Source organism: Salvelinus sp. IW2-2015, linkage group LG8 (genome assembly GCF_002910315.2).
Source record: "Salvelinus sp. IW2-2015 linkage group LG8, ASM291031v2, whole genome shotgun sequence".
NCBI lineage: Eukaryota > Metazoa > Chordata > Actinopteri > Salmoniformes > Salmonidae > Salvelinus > Salvelinus sp. IW2-2015.
Window position 1 is genome coordinate 41,151,112 of NC_036848.1, and position 21,344 is coordinate 41,172,455.

Here is a 21,344-nt window from a genome sequence, read left to right on the forward strand (position 1 = left end):
AGTGTTAAAGGGGCAATCTGCAGTTGCTTCATCCATTTTTGGACTTCTGAATTAATTAAATGTACCCATTGATTCTTGAAGTATATAACTTATACAATAAATGCCCCATGAGCTTAGTTCAACTGTCATACCCCATCAGAATCCAAAATATAAGCGTGTTTCACTGAAATGTTTGTAAACAAAGTAAACATAAACAATATAGCAAACAAAACTATACATTCGACTATACATCATGGCTGATCATTCCTTGCATCCATACCTCTGTTTATGAATTTGAGTGTGGTAACACTTCTCCAGCCCTATTCCTCAGCTTTTACAGAAACAGGGGTGGGGAGGACACGTTATTGTTTCAACTCCTGATTGACGCTTTAAAGATTTAAAGCAAATTGAGGTGACACAAAGGGAGGTGACAGAGGGTGCAGGTTAAGGTTACAGTATCCAGGGCCTCTCAGTTTCTTGTTGGAAAGACTATACTAGAATGGACAGACAGAGCTAGTTCCATAGAATTAGGAATTAGAATACTAGAATGGACAGACAGAGCTAGTTCCATAGAATTAGGAATTAGAAAACTAGAATGGACAGACAGTTAGTTCCATAGAATTAGGAATTAGAATACTAGAATGGACAGACAGAGCTAGTGTCACGTTCCTGACCTGTTTTCCTTGTTTTTGTATGTGTTTAGTTGGTCAGGGCGTGAGTTGGGGTGGGCATTCTATGTTAAGTGTTTCTATGTTGTGTTAAATGTGTTGCCTGATATGGTTCTCAATTAGAGGCAGGTGTTTGACGTTTCCTCTGATTGAGAACCATATTAAGGTAGGCTGTTCTCACTGTTTGTTTGTGGGTGATTGTTCCTGTGTCTACCACATGGTTTCGTTCGTTTGTGTAGTCTGTACCTGTTTGTGCGTTCTTCGTGTATATGTAAGTTCTCAAGTTCAGGTCTGTCTACGTTGTTTTGTAGTTCGTTTAAGAGTTTTACCGTCTTCGTCTGTCTGTAAATAAATTCATTATGTCTTCATTCAACGCTGCGTTTTGGTCCGACCCTTACTCCTCCTCATCCGAGGAGGAGGCATTAGACAGCCGTTACAGCTAGTTCCATAGAATTAGGAATTAGAATGGACAGACAGCGCTAGCTCCATAGGAATTAGAATACTAGAATGGACAGACAGAGCTAGTAACATAGAATTAGGATACTAGAATGGACAGACAGAGCTAGTTCCATAGAATTAGGAATTAGAATACTAGAATGGACAGACAGAGCTAGTTCCAAATAATTAGGAATTAGAATGGACAGACAGAGCTAGTTCCATAGAATTGGGAATTAGAATACTAGAATGGACAGACAGAGCTAGTTCCTTAGAATACTAGAATGAACATGAACCTTAAGATGGTCTAAAGGTCAGCCAATTTGTTCAGGGAGTTGGTCAACCATGGTTTGCCAGTGCTGTGATAACATATTGTGTAAAATAAAGAATTTGAACAATTTATCTGCACTGTTTTGGAGGAATGATTCCAATACTTTTTCAAATTAACTGCCAATATGCCAGTATTTCATCCAAACAATTCAGTCAATCCACAACCATATACTGGCTGAAATCTGTTGATTATAGGACTTAGACAAGTTGTAAATGGAACAAGTACTGAAATTGTATAATAGCACTCACAGCTTTTCAAGAAAACATATGTAGATATTTATGGTCCGTTTACGTCAGGGGTTGGAACCTAAATTATTTTCTAATTGTTTCATTCTGAACAGAACCCTAATTTTTTCAGTTTCGTTGTACTGTTCCGACCAGGAAAATAAAGTTCTGAACCTGTTTGAATATAAAAAAAGTAAAATTTTATATTGCTCCTTTTTCAACCGGTGAACTTTTTATTTATTTAGTTTTTTTACATTTAGCTCAATGACTTCACCAATCAGTGCAGATCGAACAGGCAAGCTAGTGGTTTACATGCGTGATGGACAGAACAGTGTAGACAATGGCGCAAGACACAACTGAAATTTTGTGGGTGGGGAGAGAGCATGCGAGGCTTGAGGATGCTTGAAGGGCTTGTCTCTTATGACATGCATTATATGAATTAGGTCCACATAATTATACCTAGGAGGAGAGGCTTCTATGAAGGAATTTTGAATGTCCTTCGAGTTAACTAGCGAACAAGCTTGTGTGTGCAGAGCGGCACCAGAATTAAAAACACATCTTACCTTTTTGTAGTTAATAAATACAACATGAAATGTGATAACCAGGCCTATAGTTTCTTTAACTAACATTGAACAAGTGTATCCTTTCTTCTCTAGCTAATTAAAAATCTCTCTCCCTATCTTATGAATCAAGCTAGTAACGTCAGGGGCAGGTAAAACACATTTGAAGGTAAGACCCAGGTGCAGACAATGTCAAAGTAACAAGTTTATTAATTCAAACACGGGCAGTCAAAGGTACAGGACGGCAGGCAGGCTCAGAGTCAGGGCAGGCAGAGGTCGGTATTTCAGAATAGCGTGGCAAAGGTACAGGACGGCAGACAGGCTCAGAGCAGGCAGAGGTCGGTAATCCAGAGTAGTGGGGCAAAGGTACAGTAGGCAGGGTCAGGGCAGGCAGAAAGGTCAAAACCAGGAAGCCATGCACCAGAGCCAGGGGAAAACCACTGGTAGGTATGAATGAACAAAATGAACTGTCAACAGACAAACAGAGAACATAAGTATAAATACACAGGGGATAATGGGTAAGATGGGCAACACCTGGAGGGGGTGGAGACATTCACCAAGACAGGTGAAACAGATCAGGGTGTGACACAGGTAGCCTAATCAATCACAGGCAAGGATGTTCATCTTGCAGGTAAGCACTGAAATACCTTTCTGAGTGACAGAGTGAGGGCTTTGTATAGGCGCTTTGTTGTGGGACTAGAAAAAATGGCTAGAACGAAAAATAACATTATTAACCAGTTTCCATGCTTTTAAAATAACGGTTCTGTTCCATTACAGTATGGATCACTTTCGTTCCAGGTTCTGTTTATGTTCCTTGAAAAAAGTCATTATTTTTCGGTTCTGTTCCCTGAACTTGTTTTCGGTGAACTGGTTTACATATATTTTAGAGGTTATTTATACAAACAAATGTGCATAAAACCCGTTTAAATTGTATTTATAATTACATGACAATATTCAGGCTGCAAAGGCTTCCTGATGTTGCGCACCACGTTCAGTTACAGCATTCTGTTGTATACCCCTCGCTGAACAAGGGGTGCAACATCAGGAATTAGAATTCCTAGGCATTAGTCACTCTAGCATGGTGTTGGTAAATGAAGCCTTTATGTTTTAAGTACCAGGGGACGCGAATGTATTACCAGCTGTGCACATCAAGCCCAGATGATAGTGGAGATCCATAAAGCCCACCAGTGACTGCCCAGGCTACATTTTTATTAAACAAAGGCCAATCCATGATCATCAAGGCCAATCAATGTTTTCCTTCAACGTTGCATTGGTATATAGGCCTGACTTATGCACAATCTGGAAAAGCACGGACATCACAGGAACTTTTATTGTGGAACCATAGTTTTAGTACAAGAAATCCCACCGAGCAGTTTCTACTGTAACACATGAGATTCTGTCAAATCAGGAAGTGTGCGCGGATTTTGTCATTGACGCGGCTTTCTACTGTATCTGTTATTAATGTTAACAACAAACGAGATGATCTGCATGTGCTGACTTTATACAGTAAAAGGTAAGTCGCGTCGTTGTGTTTATTGTCAAATTAATTTGTGATAAAGAAATAGTTTTCCCAGATCGATGCGAACACAACGTTAGCGGATTGTTGACACTGCTGCAGTGCAACCATACAAATTAACCACCTAACGTCGGCTAATTGCAAGCTTGCTGTATGTAACAAATTAACGTTTTAACAGTATACATTTAGTTAGTTCGTTTGTTTTGTATCACATTTGTCTTTTCAGATGGCAAAAAAATCCCCGTTGTCCCCACCTGGCTACTAAGGCCGATGTGCTAGCTTGTTAGCTAGCTGTGTTGTGGACTTGTTTGAGCGAGTTGGTTAACGTAGCTAGCATGCTAACTTGCCTAAGCACTGGGCCTTATTAAAATAATAGGTTATAGCAATGCCACCTAGCAAGCCACATAAAGGGAATCAATTAGCCATGCGCCTGAGGTGTGGAAGTTAGGATACAGCTAACTAGTATAGCTAGTGTCAGTGGAAGGTAATAATGCTCTGTTCAAATCAGAAAATGCATGCTTATCTTTCAGCTTGATTTGAGATATTGAACTTTTGATGCAATTTACTGCCAAAAGTAAACAGACCAAATTCCATTACTCACTGATTCTCTTCATCTGACACATGCGCCAAATACAACAGGTGTAGTAGACCTTACCGTGAAATGCTTACTTACAAGCCCTTAACCAACAGTGCAGTTAAAGTAGAGTTAAGAAAATATTTACCAAATAAACTAAAGTAAAAAGTAACACAATAAAATAACAGTAATGAGTCTATGAACAGGGGGTACCGGTGCCGAGTCAATGTGCGGGGGGTACAGGTTAGTAGAGTTAATTTGTACATGTAGGTAGGAGTGAAGTGACTATGCATAGATAAAAAACAGCGAGTAGCAGCCGTGTAAAAACAAATGGAGGGGGTGGCCATTTGATTAATTGTTCGGCAGTCTTATGGCTTGGGGGTAGAAGCTGTTCACAAACTTTTTGATCCTAAATTTGGTGCTCCGGTACCGCTTGCTGTGTGGTAGCAGAGAGAACAGTCTATAACTTGGGTGACTGGAGTCTGACAATTTTGTAGGGCTTTCCTCTGACACAGCCTAGTATATAGGTCCTGGATGGCAGGAAGCCTGGCCCCAGTGATGTACTGGGCCGTATGCACTACCCTCTGTAGCGCTTTACGTTCAGATGCCGAGCAGTTGCCATACCAGGGTACTGGTCAGAATGCTCTCGGTGGTGCAGCTGTTGAACTTCTTGAGGATCTGGGGACCCATTCCAAATCTTTTCATTCTTCTGAGGGGGAAAAGGTGTTGTCGTGCCCGCTTCACGACTGTCTTGGTGTGTTTAGACCATGATAGTTCGTTGGTGTTGTGGACACCAAGGATCTTGAAATTCTCAAATGTATTTGTAGTGGTTTTTAAGCTGAGCTGATATTCTTTTTGTCTGCAGCCACAAAGCATGCTAAATTCACTCTGGAACAGAGGACGTCCAGACACAAACCACACTAATGCTGATGATCAGGTAAAACCCGGGTCTCATTGTGATACATCTTTCAGTCTGTTCAGTCACAGATAGTTGATCAGCATCTTCCTCTGTTGCAGTCCGAGAATGGCTTCGGGAATGCAAGAGAAACAGTACACCCCATCTCTTCTCAGTTTTTTCGTCTATAATCCTTCATTTGGGTCACGGGAGGGAGAGGTGAGCTCCATTTGGTTGTTTTTATGTCTTGTGTGTTTCACATGTTCTCACTATGAACTTCAAACACACTGTTCATCAGCTCAATGTTTACTACTGTAAATGATCCAATGTGATTATCTGTCAACTTTGTGGTCTCCATTCAAATACTGTGCCTCGTGGAAACTGCCTCCTTGTGTGCATTGTAGGAGGAGAAGAAGATTTTATTCTACCATCCCAGTGAGGTCGAGAAGAATGAGAAGATCCGTAATGTCGGTCTTTGTGAGGCCATTGTACAGTTTACCAGGTACACAGGAACTACTAACTAATCAATTATCTTAAAGTAAAACATCTCACATCTGTTAGTTATGTGTATTGGATTCATATCCCCAATCCCAACCACCATCTTTGCTATATTCCAGAACCTTCTGTCCAACAAAGCCTGCTAAATCCCTACACACACAGAAGAACAGGCAGTTCTTCTTTGAAGCAGAGGACAGTTTCTGGATCGTTATGGTACATTGGTTTTCCAACTCATTTACACTTACTATATACAGTGCCTTCAGAAAGTATTCATACCCCTTGACTTATTTCACGGTTTGTTGTTAAAAAAAAATTCTCACCAAGCCACACACAATACCCCATAATGACAAAGTGAAAACATGTTTTTTGTAATTTTGTCAAATGTATTGAAAATGAAATACAGAAATGCATAAATGAGATACTTCTGTAAGTATCCACACCCTGAGTCAATAAATGTTAGAATCACCTTTGGCAGTGATTACAGCTGTTAGTCTTTCTGGGTAAGTCTCTAAAAGCGTTGCACACAAGGATGTTACAATATTTGCCAGTTTATTCTTTTAAAAACTCTTCAAGCTCTGTCAAGTTGGTTGTTGATCAATGCTAGATAGCCATTTCGAAGTCTTGTCATAGATTTTCAAGTTGATTTAAATCAACTTGTAACTAGGCCACTCAGGAACAGTCAATGTCATCTTGGTAAGCAACTCCAGTGCATATGTGGCCTTGTGTTTTAGGTTATTGTCCTGCAGAAAGGTGAAGTTGTCTCCCAGTGTCTGATTTGCCCCAAACATAACACTTTGTAACCAGGACATAAAAGTAATTTCTTTACCACATTTTTTACAATTTTACTTTAGTGCCTAATTGCAAACAGGATGCAATGTTTTAGATTTTTTTTTAAATTCTGTACAGGTTTCCTTCTTTTTACTCTGTCATTTAGGTTAGTATTGTTGAGTAGCTACAATGTTGTAGATCCATCGTCAGTTTTCTCCTATCACAGCCATTAAACACTAACTGTTTAAAGTCACCATTGGCCTCATGGTGAAATCCCTGAGCGCTTTCCTTCCTCTCTGGCAACTGAGTTAGGAAGGACACCTGTATCTTTGTAGTGACCGGGTGTATTGATACACCATCCAAAGTGTAATTAATAGCTTCACCATGCTCAGTGGGATATTCAATGTCTACTTTATTTTTACCCATCTACAATAAGTGCCCCTCTTTGCGAAGCATTGGAAAACCTCCTTAGTCTTCGTTGTTGAATCTGTTTGAAATTCACTGCTCAACTGAGGGACCTTACAGATAATTGTAGGTGTGGGGTACAGAGAATAGTCATAAAAAAACACGTTAACCACTATTATTGCACACTGAGTCAGTCCGTACAACTTATTATGTGACTTTTTAAGCACATTTTTACTCCTGAACTTATTTAGGAGTGCCATAACAAAGGGGTTGAATACTTATTGACAAGACATTTCATTTGTAATACATTTTTTAACATCTCTTAGAACATAATTCCACTTCAACATAATGAGGTACCGTGTGTAGGTCAGTGACACAAAGTCTCAATTGAATAAATTCCGTCTGGAACACAACATGTGGAAGAAAGGGTGTGAATACTTTCTGAGTGTGCTGTATAGAGCGGCTGCGCTCTCAGCACACTCATATCTTTTTGACAAGTCATTAGGTCTCCTAGGATACTTTTGAAAAGATAATACCTCTCCTCTACCTGTCCTCGTTTGCTTCTCCAGGTGGTGCGGAACCCGATGGTAGAAACACCGAATAAAGATGGGAGACCTCCCACGATAGAATATCAGGAAGAGGAAATACTTGTACGGCTTAATTTGTTGCGTCTTTTATTTGTGTATATTTTGTGTTTGTCTGGTCCATTTGAGGGAATTCAACTCTTTTGTGCAGAACATTTATAACTTTCTCCGTTGTTTATTCTCTTGTGTAGGACACAGTTTATGGTGCAGTATTACGGGAATGCTACAGTATGTACAAGGTGAGCATCCGGTTGGGACTCGGGAGTAAACCTCAACCAACTCACATTCTCTAGTAAAGACTGTGTGAGACTGACATTTAGTAAAGGATGTGGTTTGCTGATGGATCTTTTCGTTGCTCTGTTCTCCAGCTCTTCAATGGCACATTTGGCAGAGCAATGGAAGCAGGCGGGGTGGAGCTGCTCATGCAGAAGCTTGACAAGTTCTTTTACAGGGTAAAACAGAACAAACACTGGGCTACATATTACATACCTCAAGTCTCTGCAACTATATGCATGATGATGGGTGGTACTAGGTGATTTTGTCATGTCTTATTGGATGCAGAGGATTTGTTTTACAATTGTGCTTTATATACTTCGAGTAATGTAGCTTGTTTGGACAGTTCGACAGAAATCATCTATGCATATTTTCAGTCTTTTCTCAGCAAAGTTTCCCTAGGGGCAGGGCACTGCTATTTCAATGCCAGATTATTTACTGCTTGTGAAGTTCATTAGCATATCTCTGTAAATATATATATTACACACCGACTCTTACTTCTTAGTAGTTCCTACCTTAGCTGTCCTTTTTTTTTTTTTTTTTACAGTGAAAACATTCACATCTGGTGTTGTGTGCTATCCACGTTACTAATGGTGTGAGGGTGGTTTCCAGGCCTGGCTGCCTGCTTGACAGACAGGAATGCTACTGGTTCTTCTAGCCGTCTAGAGTGGTGGACTCTGTATTGAGTTTCTAGTGACTAAATGCAGGGTCAGATGTCAGTCATAAGTGACCTTCAAATATGACTTCCCCCCCCACTAATTATCACTACTCAGAAATGGCGCCTTTCTCAAGGAGAGCTGGTCAAAGCATCCACCATACTACAGGCCCAGCCCATTGGCCGCAATGACCTGTGTTCATTATTCATACCGAGCCAATCAGAGGAAACCCCCAGCTCTCCCTAATCCTATCAAAGGCTTCCCCTTCCAGTATGTAACTCAGACACAGCGAAGGCCTATGGTGTCTGTATCGTATCCCAGGTTGAAATGTTCTGGCAATTCTAGTGTCCTCTCGTGTCTTTGGGAACAGCAATGTAAGCACTACGCAGGTAAACTAATATCTCCAGCTTTGACCTAACTGAGATCCACCTTGGACAGAAATATTGCTGCCATTGAAGCTGGAAATAGGAGCATTGTGTTGTCCAGGCATACAGTGTACAGCCCTTTTGTGTTTCTTAATGAGGTTTCTCAGCATTGGGCTCCTGATCACAATGGGATGTGCGTATAACTTTGCTTTCTAAGCTAACACCTCACCTTCCCTACGTATCCCTGATGTCTATTAACCAAACGGAGACATGACTGCATGTATAACTGTCCTCTCCCTGGTCTCCTCCAGTACCTGCAGACGCTGCACCTGCAGTCCTGTGACCTGCTGGACGTGTTCGGTGGGATTGCCTTTTTCCCCCTGGACAAGATGACCTACCTGAAGATCCAGTCATTTGTCAACAGAGTGGAGGAGAGCCTCAGCCTGATCAAATACACAGCCTTCCTCTACAACGACCAGCTGATATGGTACGGCTGGGGGAAGCAGGCCGTGTGTGGGGGTTGTACTCTGGTTTAAAACACCTGCCCACATGTAGAAACCAAATTTAGCCTACAATTTGCAAATGCTAACATAAATCGTTGAACAACATAAGCTATGAATTGCATTCTTCCGTGATCTTGAGGCACAGGCTGCTTCACCATTCAACTGGCCAGGCCTAGTAGGCTGTTTTTCAGGATGCCAGGAGGAGAGGAGGGGGGAGGTTATTGGGCTTCCCCCCCTCCTGTGTTGTGTGTGCCAGGGCCCTGATCTTATAAACAGCCTGCAGGCCCTTGGCGCCCCCTTGCAGCCCTTTACCACTGTAAGGTGTGGGGGAGCCTGGCAGCAGTGGCAGGCATCCCTCCAATGCTCCTTATCCCGTTAGGCTGGGCTAGGTATGGGGTTGTCTTGGGCATGGCTGGGAGACACAGAAGATGCCTTAAATGCACACAATCTGATTACAGTAATTCATACCCCGACATGTCTCTCACTTTTAACTGTTAGTCTGACCCGTTACTGTATGTAATCTGGGGATTACGTGATGATTGATTGTTCCTAATGATTTGATTGCTAATGAAATTATTTGAGCAGTTATGATAGCATTGGGCCCATGGTGAGCCATGGAGATGATGGGTTTAGTTCATCAATACTCCTGAACAGACTGTGAACATGAACAGGAAGTGTTTGATGCTAACAAAGGTGTGTCCCCCTTTTTTGTTGTCCCCATGCAGGAGTGGTCTGGAGCAGGATGACATGCGGATCCTGTATAAGTACCTGACAACGTCACTGTTCCCCAGACACTCTGAACCAGAGGTGAGAGGGGGTGAGAAGGAGGTATCGGGGAGGGATCAGAGAGCGAGGGATCAGAGAGCGAGGGATCAGAGAGCGAGAGGATCCAGAGAGCGGGGGGAGCAGAGATCAGAGAGCGGGGGAGAGATCAGAGAGCGGGGGGAGAGATCAGAGAGCGGGGGGAGAGGAGAGATCAGAGAGCGGGGGAGGGGAGAGATCAGAGAGCGGGGGGAGAGGAGAGATCAGAGAGCGGGGGGAGAGGAGAGATCAGAGAGCGGGGGGAGAGGAGGGATCAGATGAGCGGGGGGAGAGGAGGGATCAGAGAGCGGGGGGAGAGGAGGGATCAGAGAGCGGAGCGAGGGATCACGGAGGGAGGGAGGAGGGATCACGGAGGGAGAGGGCCCACAGAGGGAGGGAGAGGGGAGTGATCCGAGGGGGAGCTAGAGCGCAAGCAACTGCCACTTCCTTGCCTCTGTTCTATTAAAACTGATCCTCTGCCTAAACCTTCCCTCAACGTTGCCAGAACTCTTCCAACACCTGCTCCACAATGGCATCATGCCACACGAAGAATGTATTGTTGTGTAACAAGCACATTTAAAGTTGACCACACATTGATACCCCACAGGCTCAGACAATGTTGTTAATGAATTTTTAAGTTATACTAAAGCAGGTTCTCTCTCTCCACCATCTCTCTTCTAACTCTCTCCCTCCCTGTCTCTCATCCTCCCTGTCTCTCTTCCTCATCCTCCCTTTCTCTCTCCAGCTGGCTGGTAGGGACTCTCCCTTAAGGCCAGAGGTGGCAGGGAATCTGCTTCACTATGGGAGGTAAGTCCTTAAACGCCCTCTCTGGTCCGCTGCCTCCCTCCCCTCCCTCCCTCCAGGTCTCCTGGCTAGGCTGGGCCAGGCTCCCTCCCTGGGGCTCTGGTCCCCTGCGATCTCGGGGCAGAAGGACAAGGACACCAGATCATCATGTCAGGGTGGAGCCTTCTAGCCATGCCACATCTGCTGCTAATCTGACTATAGCAGACTGATACATTTAACCCGAGGGGATGGATGGAATTACGACTTTATCGTGTTCATCCATGATGGTTTTTATTGGATATATTGTTATTTCAACAAAGCGATGGAGGATTATGTTTTAGATTATCAAGTGAAAGCAATAAAAATCGTGATATCACAATAGGAGGTGTTATGTTTGATAGTTCTGGTATGATAGGAAAGTGTTATTATGCTAACATTAGGTTGTAATTAAAGTGCGTTGGTGGTCCGGCATGTGCAATATCCAGTCTGATTGTTATAACAACATGGATGATTACTGATCAGTGTTCCAACGTGATGTGGTCTTACCCCACTGACAATAATGAGATTTGTATCTCTACCGTCCCACACACAGACACAAAGGAGGGGGGATTACACTTAACAGAGAGGAGGAAGGAGAGCCAAGCTAGTTAACGGAGTCTCTGTGTAGCCTAGTCCACCCTAGAGGCCTCTGCCTGAGGTGGACAAAGTAGGAGAGAGAGAGGAGGAGGAGAGCGCAAGAGAGAAGGATGAGATTATTAGCAGAGGTGCTCTGTAGTCTCTGTATGAATACTCTAAAACACAATCCTTCCTGCATCCCTTCCAAACACTGATTTGTAAGCATTTCACGGTAAGGTCTACACCTTTTGTATTCGGCGCATGTGACAAATAAAGTTTGATTTGATTCAACACAGCTGTAAAGAGGAAAGAAGGGGTTCCACTACATGGTTTTCATATATCCTGTCTGGTCAGATCAGCGATTACTTAATTTATTCCCTTCCCTTCTTTTATCTCAAAGAATGGGTAGAATTAAGAGGTTATCCTCTTAGGGCAAGTCGCTTAGCAGAAAGTAGTCAAACCCACAGACAACCTTTTATTTAGATCTGAATACACGCACAGAGAAGACAGAATACAAGCACTTAATATGACTGTATTGAAATAGAGCCGTTGTTGGAAGAGTGATCCCTGAGAGTGTGCCGCAGCCAGGCCAGTGTGATTCAGTGGGAGGGAGAGAGACCCACCCAAGGGCAGGGGAAAACTGTGACAGTGCAAATTATGGAAGGGATACACACAGTATGCAAACTGTACGTCCACATATACATTTACAAATTGCTAGATAGACTTGGGGATTCATTTGTTTATTTGTAATTTTTTGTGAGGTAAAACCGTTTTTGATTTGTATCAAACTAAATTTGTTTTGTAATTGTGAAACACCCTTGTCAATCAAAGTAATCGTGATGAGCTGTGATGCATTCGTCCTCATATCCGGTCCTCTTTCCACCCTCAGGTTTTTGACAGGACCTGCTAATCTCAAAGACCCAGAGGCCAAATTCCGGTTCCCTAGAATATTTGTCAACACAGAGGACAGTTATGAGGAGCTGCATCTGATAGTTTATAAGGTGAGGAGAGGGCATCATTCTAAATGGTACTCTATTCCCTATATAGTGCACTACTTTTGACCAGGGCCCATAGGGATCTAGTAAAATGTAGTGCAGGGTTCTGGTCCAAAGTAGTGCACTACATAGGGAATAGGGCGTCATTTGGGACAGAACTGAAGAGCAGGGAACTGTGGTCTGGAGCCCTGCTGGGTTTTGTGGGAACTCAGTAGAGGCTTTATTCTTTTGTGTTTTTAAGATAGAGACAGGTAGTACTCCCAACCCATTATTTGTTTGGCAGAAAATTTGGTAATCTGTTATTATTTCATTACTGAAGAACAAAGAGAAGGTTTAACCCGGTATGACCTCTGATGTTGGGGTAATTGGCTTTCGTTGGTATCTCAAATGATTTATAAATTCAATGTATTTGGTAATAAGTTCTAAATTATAGTATTTTCTCTAGACCCATTATATTCAAACTGCACATCGTCTGCTCTTAATTTCAGGCGATGAGTGCAGCGGTTTGTTTTATGATCAGCGGTGAGTATCCTCTCATATCATTTGGTCAGTACCCTCCCCCCCAAACAGCTGGGCTGATGCTTATTATATAATTTCTCAGCATTCTCTGAGTGCCGTTCCAAATGTTCTGTGAATAATGCAATGGCAAATTCTAAGGCATTGCCATATTATGTGGACTGTGAAAGAAAAAAACGTATTAATTCTTAGAAGTTCCAAAGTCCATTCTACTAATTCTAACTACCGTATGGTCATATTCTCTCTCCTCCAGCATCTGTGGAGCTGACGAGGGAGTTCTGTGAGCAGCTGGATGGTCTGGTGGGACCTCAGCTCACCCTGCTGGCCTCCGACATATGTGAACAATATAATGTCAACCGCAGGATATCAGGGTCAGTACTGTTGCTTTAATCCTCTAGCCTCCAGTTCCTGGGCCTGTGTTGTTCCAACACGCCATGATAGAAATCACGGTCCAAAATACATCATGTGTTTTTAAAAGGTACGTGTTTATGCCACGACATCCTCTTGACGATTGGACCAATGAACTCAATGACCTGGATAAACTAATGATGGTCCTGAGGTGTAGTACTGCTTAAAGGTAGACTCAGTGATGCACAAAGTACACAGAAATATTGGGCCGATTTTTCCGCAACAACTAAGCGTTGAAGCACGAAGCTAACCTTTTTCCACTGTTTTTGTTCCAGAGCTACCTAGTGTAGCAGCGTGACGCGCACCCGCGATCCTGCGCACATACTCTGTGAATGTGTGAGAGAAGTCTTGCATCGCGCTCATCTCAATATCTGCAGTGCTCCTCATGGCAACGTCATAACACTGTGCTGGCTCTGATATTTTATGTTCATATTGGCCTTTCCAGTATGGTTCCAGCAACTATTTGTAATGAGTAAGCAGGCTAGCGCAGTACAGTCCTACTTGGCTCTGCTCATCTCGGCTCAGTAGTGTGAAATTGGCATTAGACTCTCCTCTCATCCTTGTAATGATCGTCATTAGAGGTCTACCGATTATTGGAGGACCAAAAACAGCAGATACCGATTAATCGGCCGATTTTATTTATTTTTAGAAGTCGACAATTACAATAATACTGAATGAACAATGAACACTTTAATTTAATATAATACATATATAAAATCAATTTAGTCTCAAATAAATAATGAAACCTAGTAGAAAGAGGAGGAAGGGAAGCGCTACTAAGGTACACAATAGTAGATTTTGGTAGACAGAAGGTGCTCTTTGGTAAAAGGGGTAAATTGGTCATCAAAAAGGAGGACCAAGGCACTCTTCATATAATTAATTAAAATGCCTTTAGTATGGCATGTTCAATAGAAACAACGTTTTTTTTTAAACCGACGTGTTTCGGCTGCATGGCCTTCGTCTGGGAGTACAAAAAAAAGGAATACAATGTCCTCTTTTGAACAGCTTTTCCAATTAGCCCTAATTGGAAGAGGTTACAAAATTGATTGGACACACCTAGTAAGCAATACTATACACATTAAAAGGGGAAATTCTGTAGCTATGTTATCATAAAAATACAACTCCAAGCTAGAAGTATCAGAACGCCTAGAAAGTAGTTCTAACCTTAAATATGACTGGGAGAAGCGTCAAGAATAAGAAAGCAATATTTTCCATATTGCACTAGAACACAGCAAAACATGAACAACAACAGTCTAAACATAGCTGAGGGCAATTGAGCAAAATGTCCACTAGATGACAGCAAATGGACCCATCACGACCCTACAGGAAGGGTGAGAAATCCATATCTTCATTTAAACCAGGGTATTTAGTGGCCTGTAGTTTGTAAATCCAAAAACCTTCCCTTTGGTTTAACTGTTTAAGACGGTCCCCTTTTCTAATAGAGGCCGGAATATGATCAATACCCATAGCTTGTAGGGAGGCAGGGTTGCCATGGTGTAGGCACGTGTAGTGCCTTGCCATGGGGTAGTCTTCATTGCCTACCCGTATGGCGTACTTGTGTTCCGCTAAGCGGTCTTGAAGGTGTCTCTTCGTCCAATGTAGAACACCTTGCACTGTGGACATTCCAATCTATAGATGACATAAGTGGTTTTACAGTTAATGAAATGCTTGACGTAATACTCCATTTTGGAAGCTGTGTCAACAAAATACTTCTTCTGTGCAATATTACTGCAATGGTTGCAATAGTTACATTTAAAAGAGCTCTTGGGTTTGTGGTCAAGCCAAGTTTTTTGAGAGTCACCCGGAAGATAACTGTGGACTAATTTGTCATTTAGGGTAGGACATCTCTTAAAGCTTATGACTGGTGGCTCAGGAAAGACTTGGCGTAGTAGCGTATCACTTTGGATGATTCCCCAATTATTTTTAATGATTATTTTAATGTTCTCTGCTTCAGTGCTGTATTTTGTAACAAAATACACTCTCTCTGATGTATCACGAGGCACTCCCCTTCGCAACAAGTTCTCTCTATCAAGTAATCCAGCCCTTAATACCGGCATCTTTCAGGACCTGAACGCTGTAGCCCCGATTCAAGAAGCGATTCCCCAATTCAGCAGATTTGACACCGTAGTCTGTTTCCTGATCGCAAATTCTGCGGACTCTTTGGAATTGGCCATATGGAATATTCTCTTTTAGCCTTTTGGGGTGAAAGCTGTCTGCACACAGAATGGTATTCCCATCTGTAGGCTTCCTAAACATTGAGGTGTGCAAACAACCGTTGTCATTTTTACTAATGTCGAGGTCCAAAAAAATGAATGTTATCCTTGCTGTACTCCATAGTTAGTTTAATGTTAGGGTTAATGCTGTTAAGGTATTGGTGGAAGGAAATAAGTTCATCTTCTGAGCCGGACAAAACAGGCAAACATCATCAATATAGCGTCCCCACCATATAATCCGGTCAAAGAAATGGTTATTAGAAGGATCCAAAATGAAGTCATTTACCCAAGTACAAACCAGCATAGGAAGGGCTGTAGCAAGCTCCCATGGCAGCTCCCACGACCTGAAACTGAGATGCCTCCTACAGAATTCACTGTCTCACTGACTGAATGGACTCTTAATCATAACATCTTTATCTTTCAGGACCGTATTTTCAAACAGGTCAAAGGATGTGCTATGGGAGCTTGCTACAGCCCTTCCTATGCTGGTTTGTACTTGGGTAAATGACTTCATTTTGGATCCTTCTAATAACCATTTCTTTGACCGGATTATATGGTGGGGACGCTATATTGATGATGTTTGCCTGTTTTGTCCGGCTCAGAAGATGAACTTATTTCCTTCCACCAATACCTTAACAGCATTAACCCTAACATTAAACTAACTATGGAGTACAGCAAGGATAACATTCATTTTTTTGGACCTCGACATTAGTAAAAATGACAACGGTTGTTTGCACACATCAATCTTTAGGAAGCCTACAGATGGGAATACCATTCTGTGTGCAGACAGCTTTCACCCCAAAAGGCTAAAAGAGAATATTCCATATGGCCAATTCCAAAGAGTCCGCAGAATTTGCGATCAGGAAACAGACTACGGTGTCAAATCTGCTGAATTGGGGAATCGCTTCTTGAATCGGGGCTACAGCGTTCAGGTCCTGAAAGATGCCGGTATTAAGGGCTGGATTACTTGATAGAGAGAACTTGTTGCGAAGGGGAGTGCCTTGTGATACATCAGAGAGTGTATTTTGTTACAAAATACAGCACTGAAGCAGAGAACATTAAAATAATCATTAAAAATAATTGGGGAATCATCCAAAGTGATACGCTACTACGCCAAGTCTTTCCTGAACCACCAGTCATAAGCTTTAAGAGATGTCCTACCCTAAATGACAAATTAGTCCACAGTTATCTTCCGGGTGACTCTCAAAAAACTTGGCTTGACCACAAACCCAAGAGCTCTTTTAAATGTAACTATTGCAACCATTGCAGTAATATTGCACAGAAGAAGTATTTTGTTGACACAGCTTCCAAAATGGAGTATTACGTCAAGCATTTCATTAACTGTAAAACCACTTATGTCATCTATAGATTGGAATGTCCACAGTGCAAGGTGTTCTACATTGGACGAAGAGACACCTTCAAGACCGCTTAGCGGAACACAAGTACGCCATACGGGTAGGCAATGAAGACTACCCCATGGCAAGGCACTACACGTGCCTACACCATGGCAACCCTGCCTCCCTACAAGCTATGGGTATTGATCATATTCCGGCCTCTATTAGAAAAGGGGACCGTCTTAAACAGTTAAACCAAAGGGAAGGTTTTTGGATTTACAAACTACAGGCCACTAAATACCCTGGTTTAAATGAAGATATGGATTTCTCACCCTTCCTGTAGGGTCGTGATGGGTCCATTTGCTGTCATCTAGTGGACATTTTGCTCAATTGCCCTCAGCTATGTTTAGACTGTTGTTCATGTTTTGCTGTGTTCTAGTGCAATATGGAATATATTGCTTTCTTATTCTTGACGCTTCTCCCAGTCATATTTAAGGTTAGAACTACTTTCTAGGCGTTCTGATACTTCTAGCTTGGAGTTGTATTTTTATGATAACATAGCTACAGAATTTCCCCTTTTAATGTGTATAGTATTGCTTACTAGGTGTGTTCAATCAATTTTGTAACCACTCCCTCTTCCAATTAGGGCTAATTGGAAAAGCTGTTCAAAAGAGGACATTGTATTCCTTTTTTTTGTACTCCCAGACGAAGGCCATGCAGCCGAAACGCGTCTGTTTAAAAAAAAAATGTGTTTCTATTGAACATGCCATACTAAAAGGCATTTTAATTAATTGCCTTGGTCCTCCTTTTTGATAAATAATGAAACATGTTCAATTTGGTTTAAATAATGCAAAAACACAGTGTTGGAGAAGAAAGTAAAAGTGCAATATGTGCCATGTAAAAAAGCTAACGTTTAAGTTCCTTGCTCAGAAGATGAGAACATATGAAAGCTGGTGGTTCCTTTTAACATGAGTCTTCTATATTCCCAGTTAAGAAGTTTTAGGTTGTAGTTATAATAGGAATTATAGGACTATTTCTCTCTATACCATTTGTATTTCATATACCTTTGACTATTGGATGTTCTTATAGGCACTTTAGTATTGCCAGCCTAATCTCGGGAGTTGATAGGCTTGAAGTCATAAACAGCGCTGTGCTTCAAGCATTGCGACGAGCTCCTGGCAAACGCAGGAAAGTGCTGTTTGAATGAATGCTTACGAGCATGCTGCTGCCTACCACCGCTCGGACTGCTCTATCAAATCAGACTTAATTATAATATAATAAATACACAAATACGAGCCTTAGGTCATTAAAATGGTCAAATCCTGAAACTATCATTTCAAAAACAAAACGTTTATTCTTTCAGTGAAATACGGAACCGTTCCATATTTTATCGAACGTGTGGCATCCATAAGTCTAAATATTGCTGTTACATTGCACAACCTTCAATGTTATGCCATAATTATGTAATAATCAGGCAAATTAATTACGGTCTTTGTTTGGAAGAAATGGTCTTCACACAGTTCAACGAGCCAGGCGGCCCAAACTACTGCATATACCCTGACTCTGCTTGCACAGAACGCAAGAGGAGTGACACAATTTCCCTAGTTAATAGTGCCTGCTAACATGAATTTATTTTAACTAAATATGCAGGTTTAAAAATATATACTTGTGTATTGATTTTAAGAAAGGCATTGATGTTTATGGTTAGGTACATTGGTGCAACGGGTGATGATTTTTTTGCGAATGCGCTTTTAAAATCATCACCCGTTTGGCAAAGTAGGCTGTGATTCGATGATAAATTAACAGGTACCGCATTGACTATTTGCAATGCTGGACAAGCTAGTTAACCTAGTAATATCATCAACCATGTGTAGTTAACTAGTGATTATGTTAAGATTTGTTTTTTTTCTAAGTTAAGTTTAATGCTAGCTAGCAACTTACCTTTGCTCCTTGCTGCACTCTTGTAACAGGTGGTCAGCCTGCCACGCAGTCTCCTCGGCCATAATCGGCGTCCAGAAATGCAGATTACCGATTATGAAAACTTGAAATCGGCCCTATGGCCGATTTTAATCGGTCGACCTCTAATCGACATCCTCTCCCTCTGTGTTGTTACAGGCCGGACAAGGAGCCCCAGTTCAAGTTCATCTACTTCAACCACATGAACCTGGCAGAGAAGAGCACCATCCACATGAGGAAGACAGCCAGTGTCTCTCTGACTTCGGTCCACCCAGACCTCATGAAGATTCTGGGAGACATCAACTGTGACTTCGCCAGGTATGCCCAATGAAATACCACAGAAACCCTGTTAGGGTTAGCACTCTGAGGCCTAGTTTTGGCAAATCTGTATGTAAAGTATATTACAGTGTCCGTAAGTTCATGTTATTTTTGTATGTTGCCTCAGGGTCGATGAAGATGAAGAGATCATTGTGAAGGCTATGACAGACTACTGGGTGGTCGGCAAGAAGTCGGACCAGAGAGAACTCTACGTTATCTTGAACCAGAAGAATGCCAATTTGATTGAAGTTAATGGTAGATCCAACATGGATGGATTAATGAATGTTTCTTTGAGCTCATCTCACATGTTTTCTTGGTTATGCTTGCTAATCCCAACCCTGTTTTTTTTCTACCAACAGAGGAAGTGAAGAGGCTCTGTGCGACACAGTTCAACAACATTTTCTTCTTGGACTGAAAGAAAAAAAGAAAAAAAAAGAACTGCACGAAGAAGAGGGAGAGAAAGAGAGACGGTGAGAGGGCAATGGACTGTTTCACCACACTAAAACTGTCAGCATTGCAGGGTGTTATGACAGCATCAGTGTAATGCAATAATTGCATAGATTAGGTAAGAGTTCGACCAAAACCATGGAAACACCACACACCCGTCCCCCCATGGGGGATAGGTCCAGAATCTATTTAGTAACCACATTATAGGCCTGTTAGAACACATACAGTGCCTAGTGAAAGTTACACAGCACTTGCAGTCTTCATATTTTTCTGCCTTAACATTAAATAAAAAATAAAAATGGGTTTCCTACAGATCTACACAACCTACTCCACATTATCTAAGTGAAGGAAAGTGAGGAAAACCTAATCCTGAGAGTTGTATTTTTCTGCGAGACAGTTACACACATTTTAATGCCAAAGACACAACAGAATGGCGTTCTAAGAGGTGTTGAGTGTTCCTGAATGGTCCAGTCTCCTTCCTGACTTAAATCTGCTTTAAAAATCTGAGACAAGGTTTGAATATTGCTGTCCATCAATGATTCCCAACCAAATGTATTGAGCTTGAGCAATTTTGACAAAAACAATAGATATACATTGCCCTAAGAGTTGTGCAAGGTTGGTAGAGTCTTATTCAAAATTATTATTCACAGCTGTAATGGCTGCCAAAGGTGCTTCCACCAAGTATTAACTCTGGGGTGTGAAGACATAAGCATTCAATACATCCGCATTTTGTATTTCTTAGAACATTTTCCAAATGACTAGCATTTTTCTTTCACTTTGAAAATGTGGAGTAGGTTGCGTAGATCGATATGAAAAAACAATTGAATCCCTTTTTAGATTTAATTAAGGCAAAATGTGAAGACTGCGTAGACTTTCACTAGCGACTGCTGTAAATTGTGATTGATTTGAGAAATATCTACTTTTTTTGTATCAGCTTTTCTGAATGGACGCCATTGACGGTGTCCTTGTGCTATCCCCTACGGGTGCGTGGCCATCGGCGCTCCATTGATCTCTTACCGTATGTATTGTAAACAATTAAATAAAGAAGCTTTTCACATCATGTAATTTCTTTAGATTTTGATTTACCAATACAAAATGGTATTTTCATTCTTGTAATTAAGTGTCAAATGATCAGAGTAATTTTACTGTACATGTACTTAATTTTTCTATTTCTTTGTATATAAAGTGCATTGTCTTCTTGTTTAAGTTCCTGTCAGCTGTTTGTATTACAATTGACATCATTGGTCTACTGACTCTACTCGTTGTTGTTATTTTTAAGGACACAACATGACATTTATCACTATATTAATTTAAAAACAGACATTCACAAACATGCTGTTTTTCTTCTATGGGTTCTGTTCATTGTCTTGTATAATTTTGAAATGAGATGCTATGATTCATGTCGAAAGTAATGTGGTTTGTAAAATGCAGCCCCAACTTTAAATAAATTAAGAAATTCTAATTTTCCTCCATGTACCCTATTTCTTTCTTTTACTGTAAACGACGGTCTAAAAAGGTCTAGAACGAACTGAGATGTACTTTAGGATCAGCCTCTAACCAGAATGAGAAAACAGCAAACCTTGATCAGCTGCTTTTGTACTTTCTAAATTGCCTCTGTAGGGACTGAGTCACATTATAACAAGGCATTGTGGCTGGTTACCCAGTGTCCCTCCACCAATGGTCTAGACTGCTCTGGAATGAAGTTTCCCCTAGGAACTGATCTA

The 21,344-nt window shown here is 41.5% G+C and overlaps 1 protein-coding gene across 3 annotated transcripts; it reads left to right on the forward strand.

Annotated features, from left to right (window-relative positions):
- The first annotated feature begins 2,739 nt into the window (after positions 1-2,739).
- LOC111967947 (vacuolar fusion protein CCZ1 homolog) lies at positions 2,740-21,087 on the forward strand. Of its 3 annotated transcripts, XR_011480346.1 has the most exons (18): positions 3,578-3,710; positions 5,153-5,224; positions 5,305-5,401; positions 5,587-5,684; positions 5,800-5,893; positions 7,423-7,503; positions 7,629-7,676; positions 7,806-7,889; positions 9,043-9,218; positions 9,960-10,041; positions 10,781-10,842; positions 12,323-12,434; positions 12,917-12,950; positions 13,198-13,315; positions 19,015-19,173; positions 19,301-19,428; positions 19,533-19,643; positions 20,555-21,087. XR_011480346.1 is itself a non-coding variant. In XM_023993406.2 (17 exons), the coding sequence occupies exons 2-17, from the start codon at positions 5,211-5,213 to the stop codon at positions 19,586-19,588; spliced, it is 1,443 nt and encodes a 480-aa protein (XP_023849174.1). In that variant the 5' UTR covers positions 2,740-2,828; positions 5,153-5,210; the 3' UTR covers positions 19,589-19,635. The 3 variants fall into 3 exon arrangements, 2 of the variants coding, with proteins under 2 accessions (XP_023849174.1, XP_070301042.1); XM_023993406.2 differs by lacking the exons at positions 3,578-3,710; positions 20,555-21,087 and adding an exon at positions 2,740-2,828 and having other exon boundaries at positions 19,533-19,635; XM_070444941.1 differs by lacking the exons at positions 7,423-7,503; positions 7,629-7,676; positions 7,806-7,889; positions 20,555-21,087 and having other exon boundaries at positions 19,533-19,635.
- The last annotated feature ends 257 nt before the right edge of the window (positions 21,088-21,344 follow it).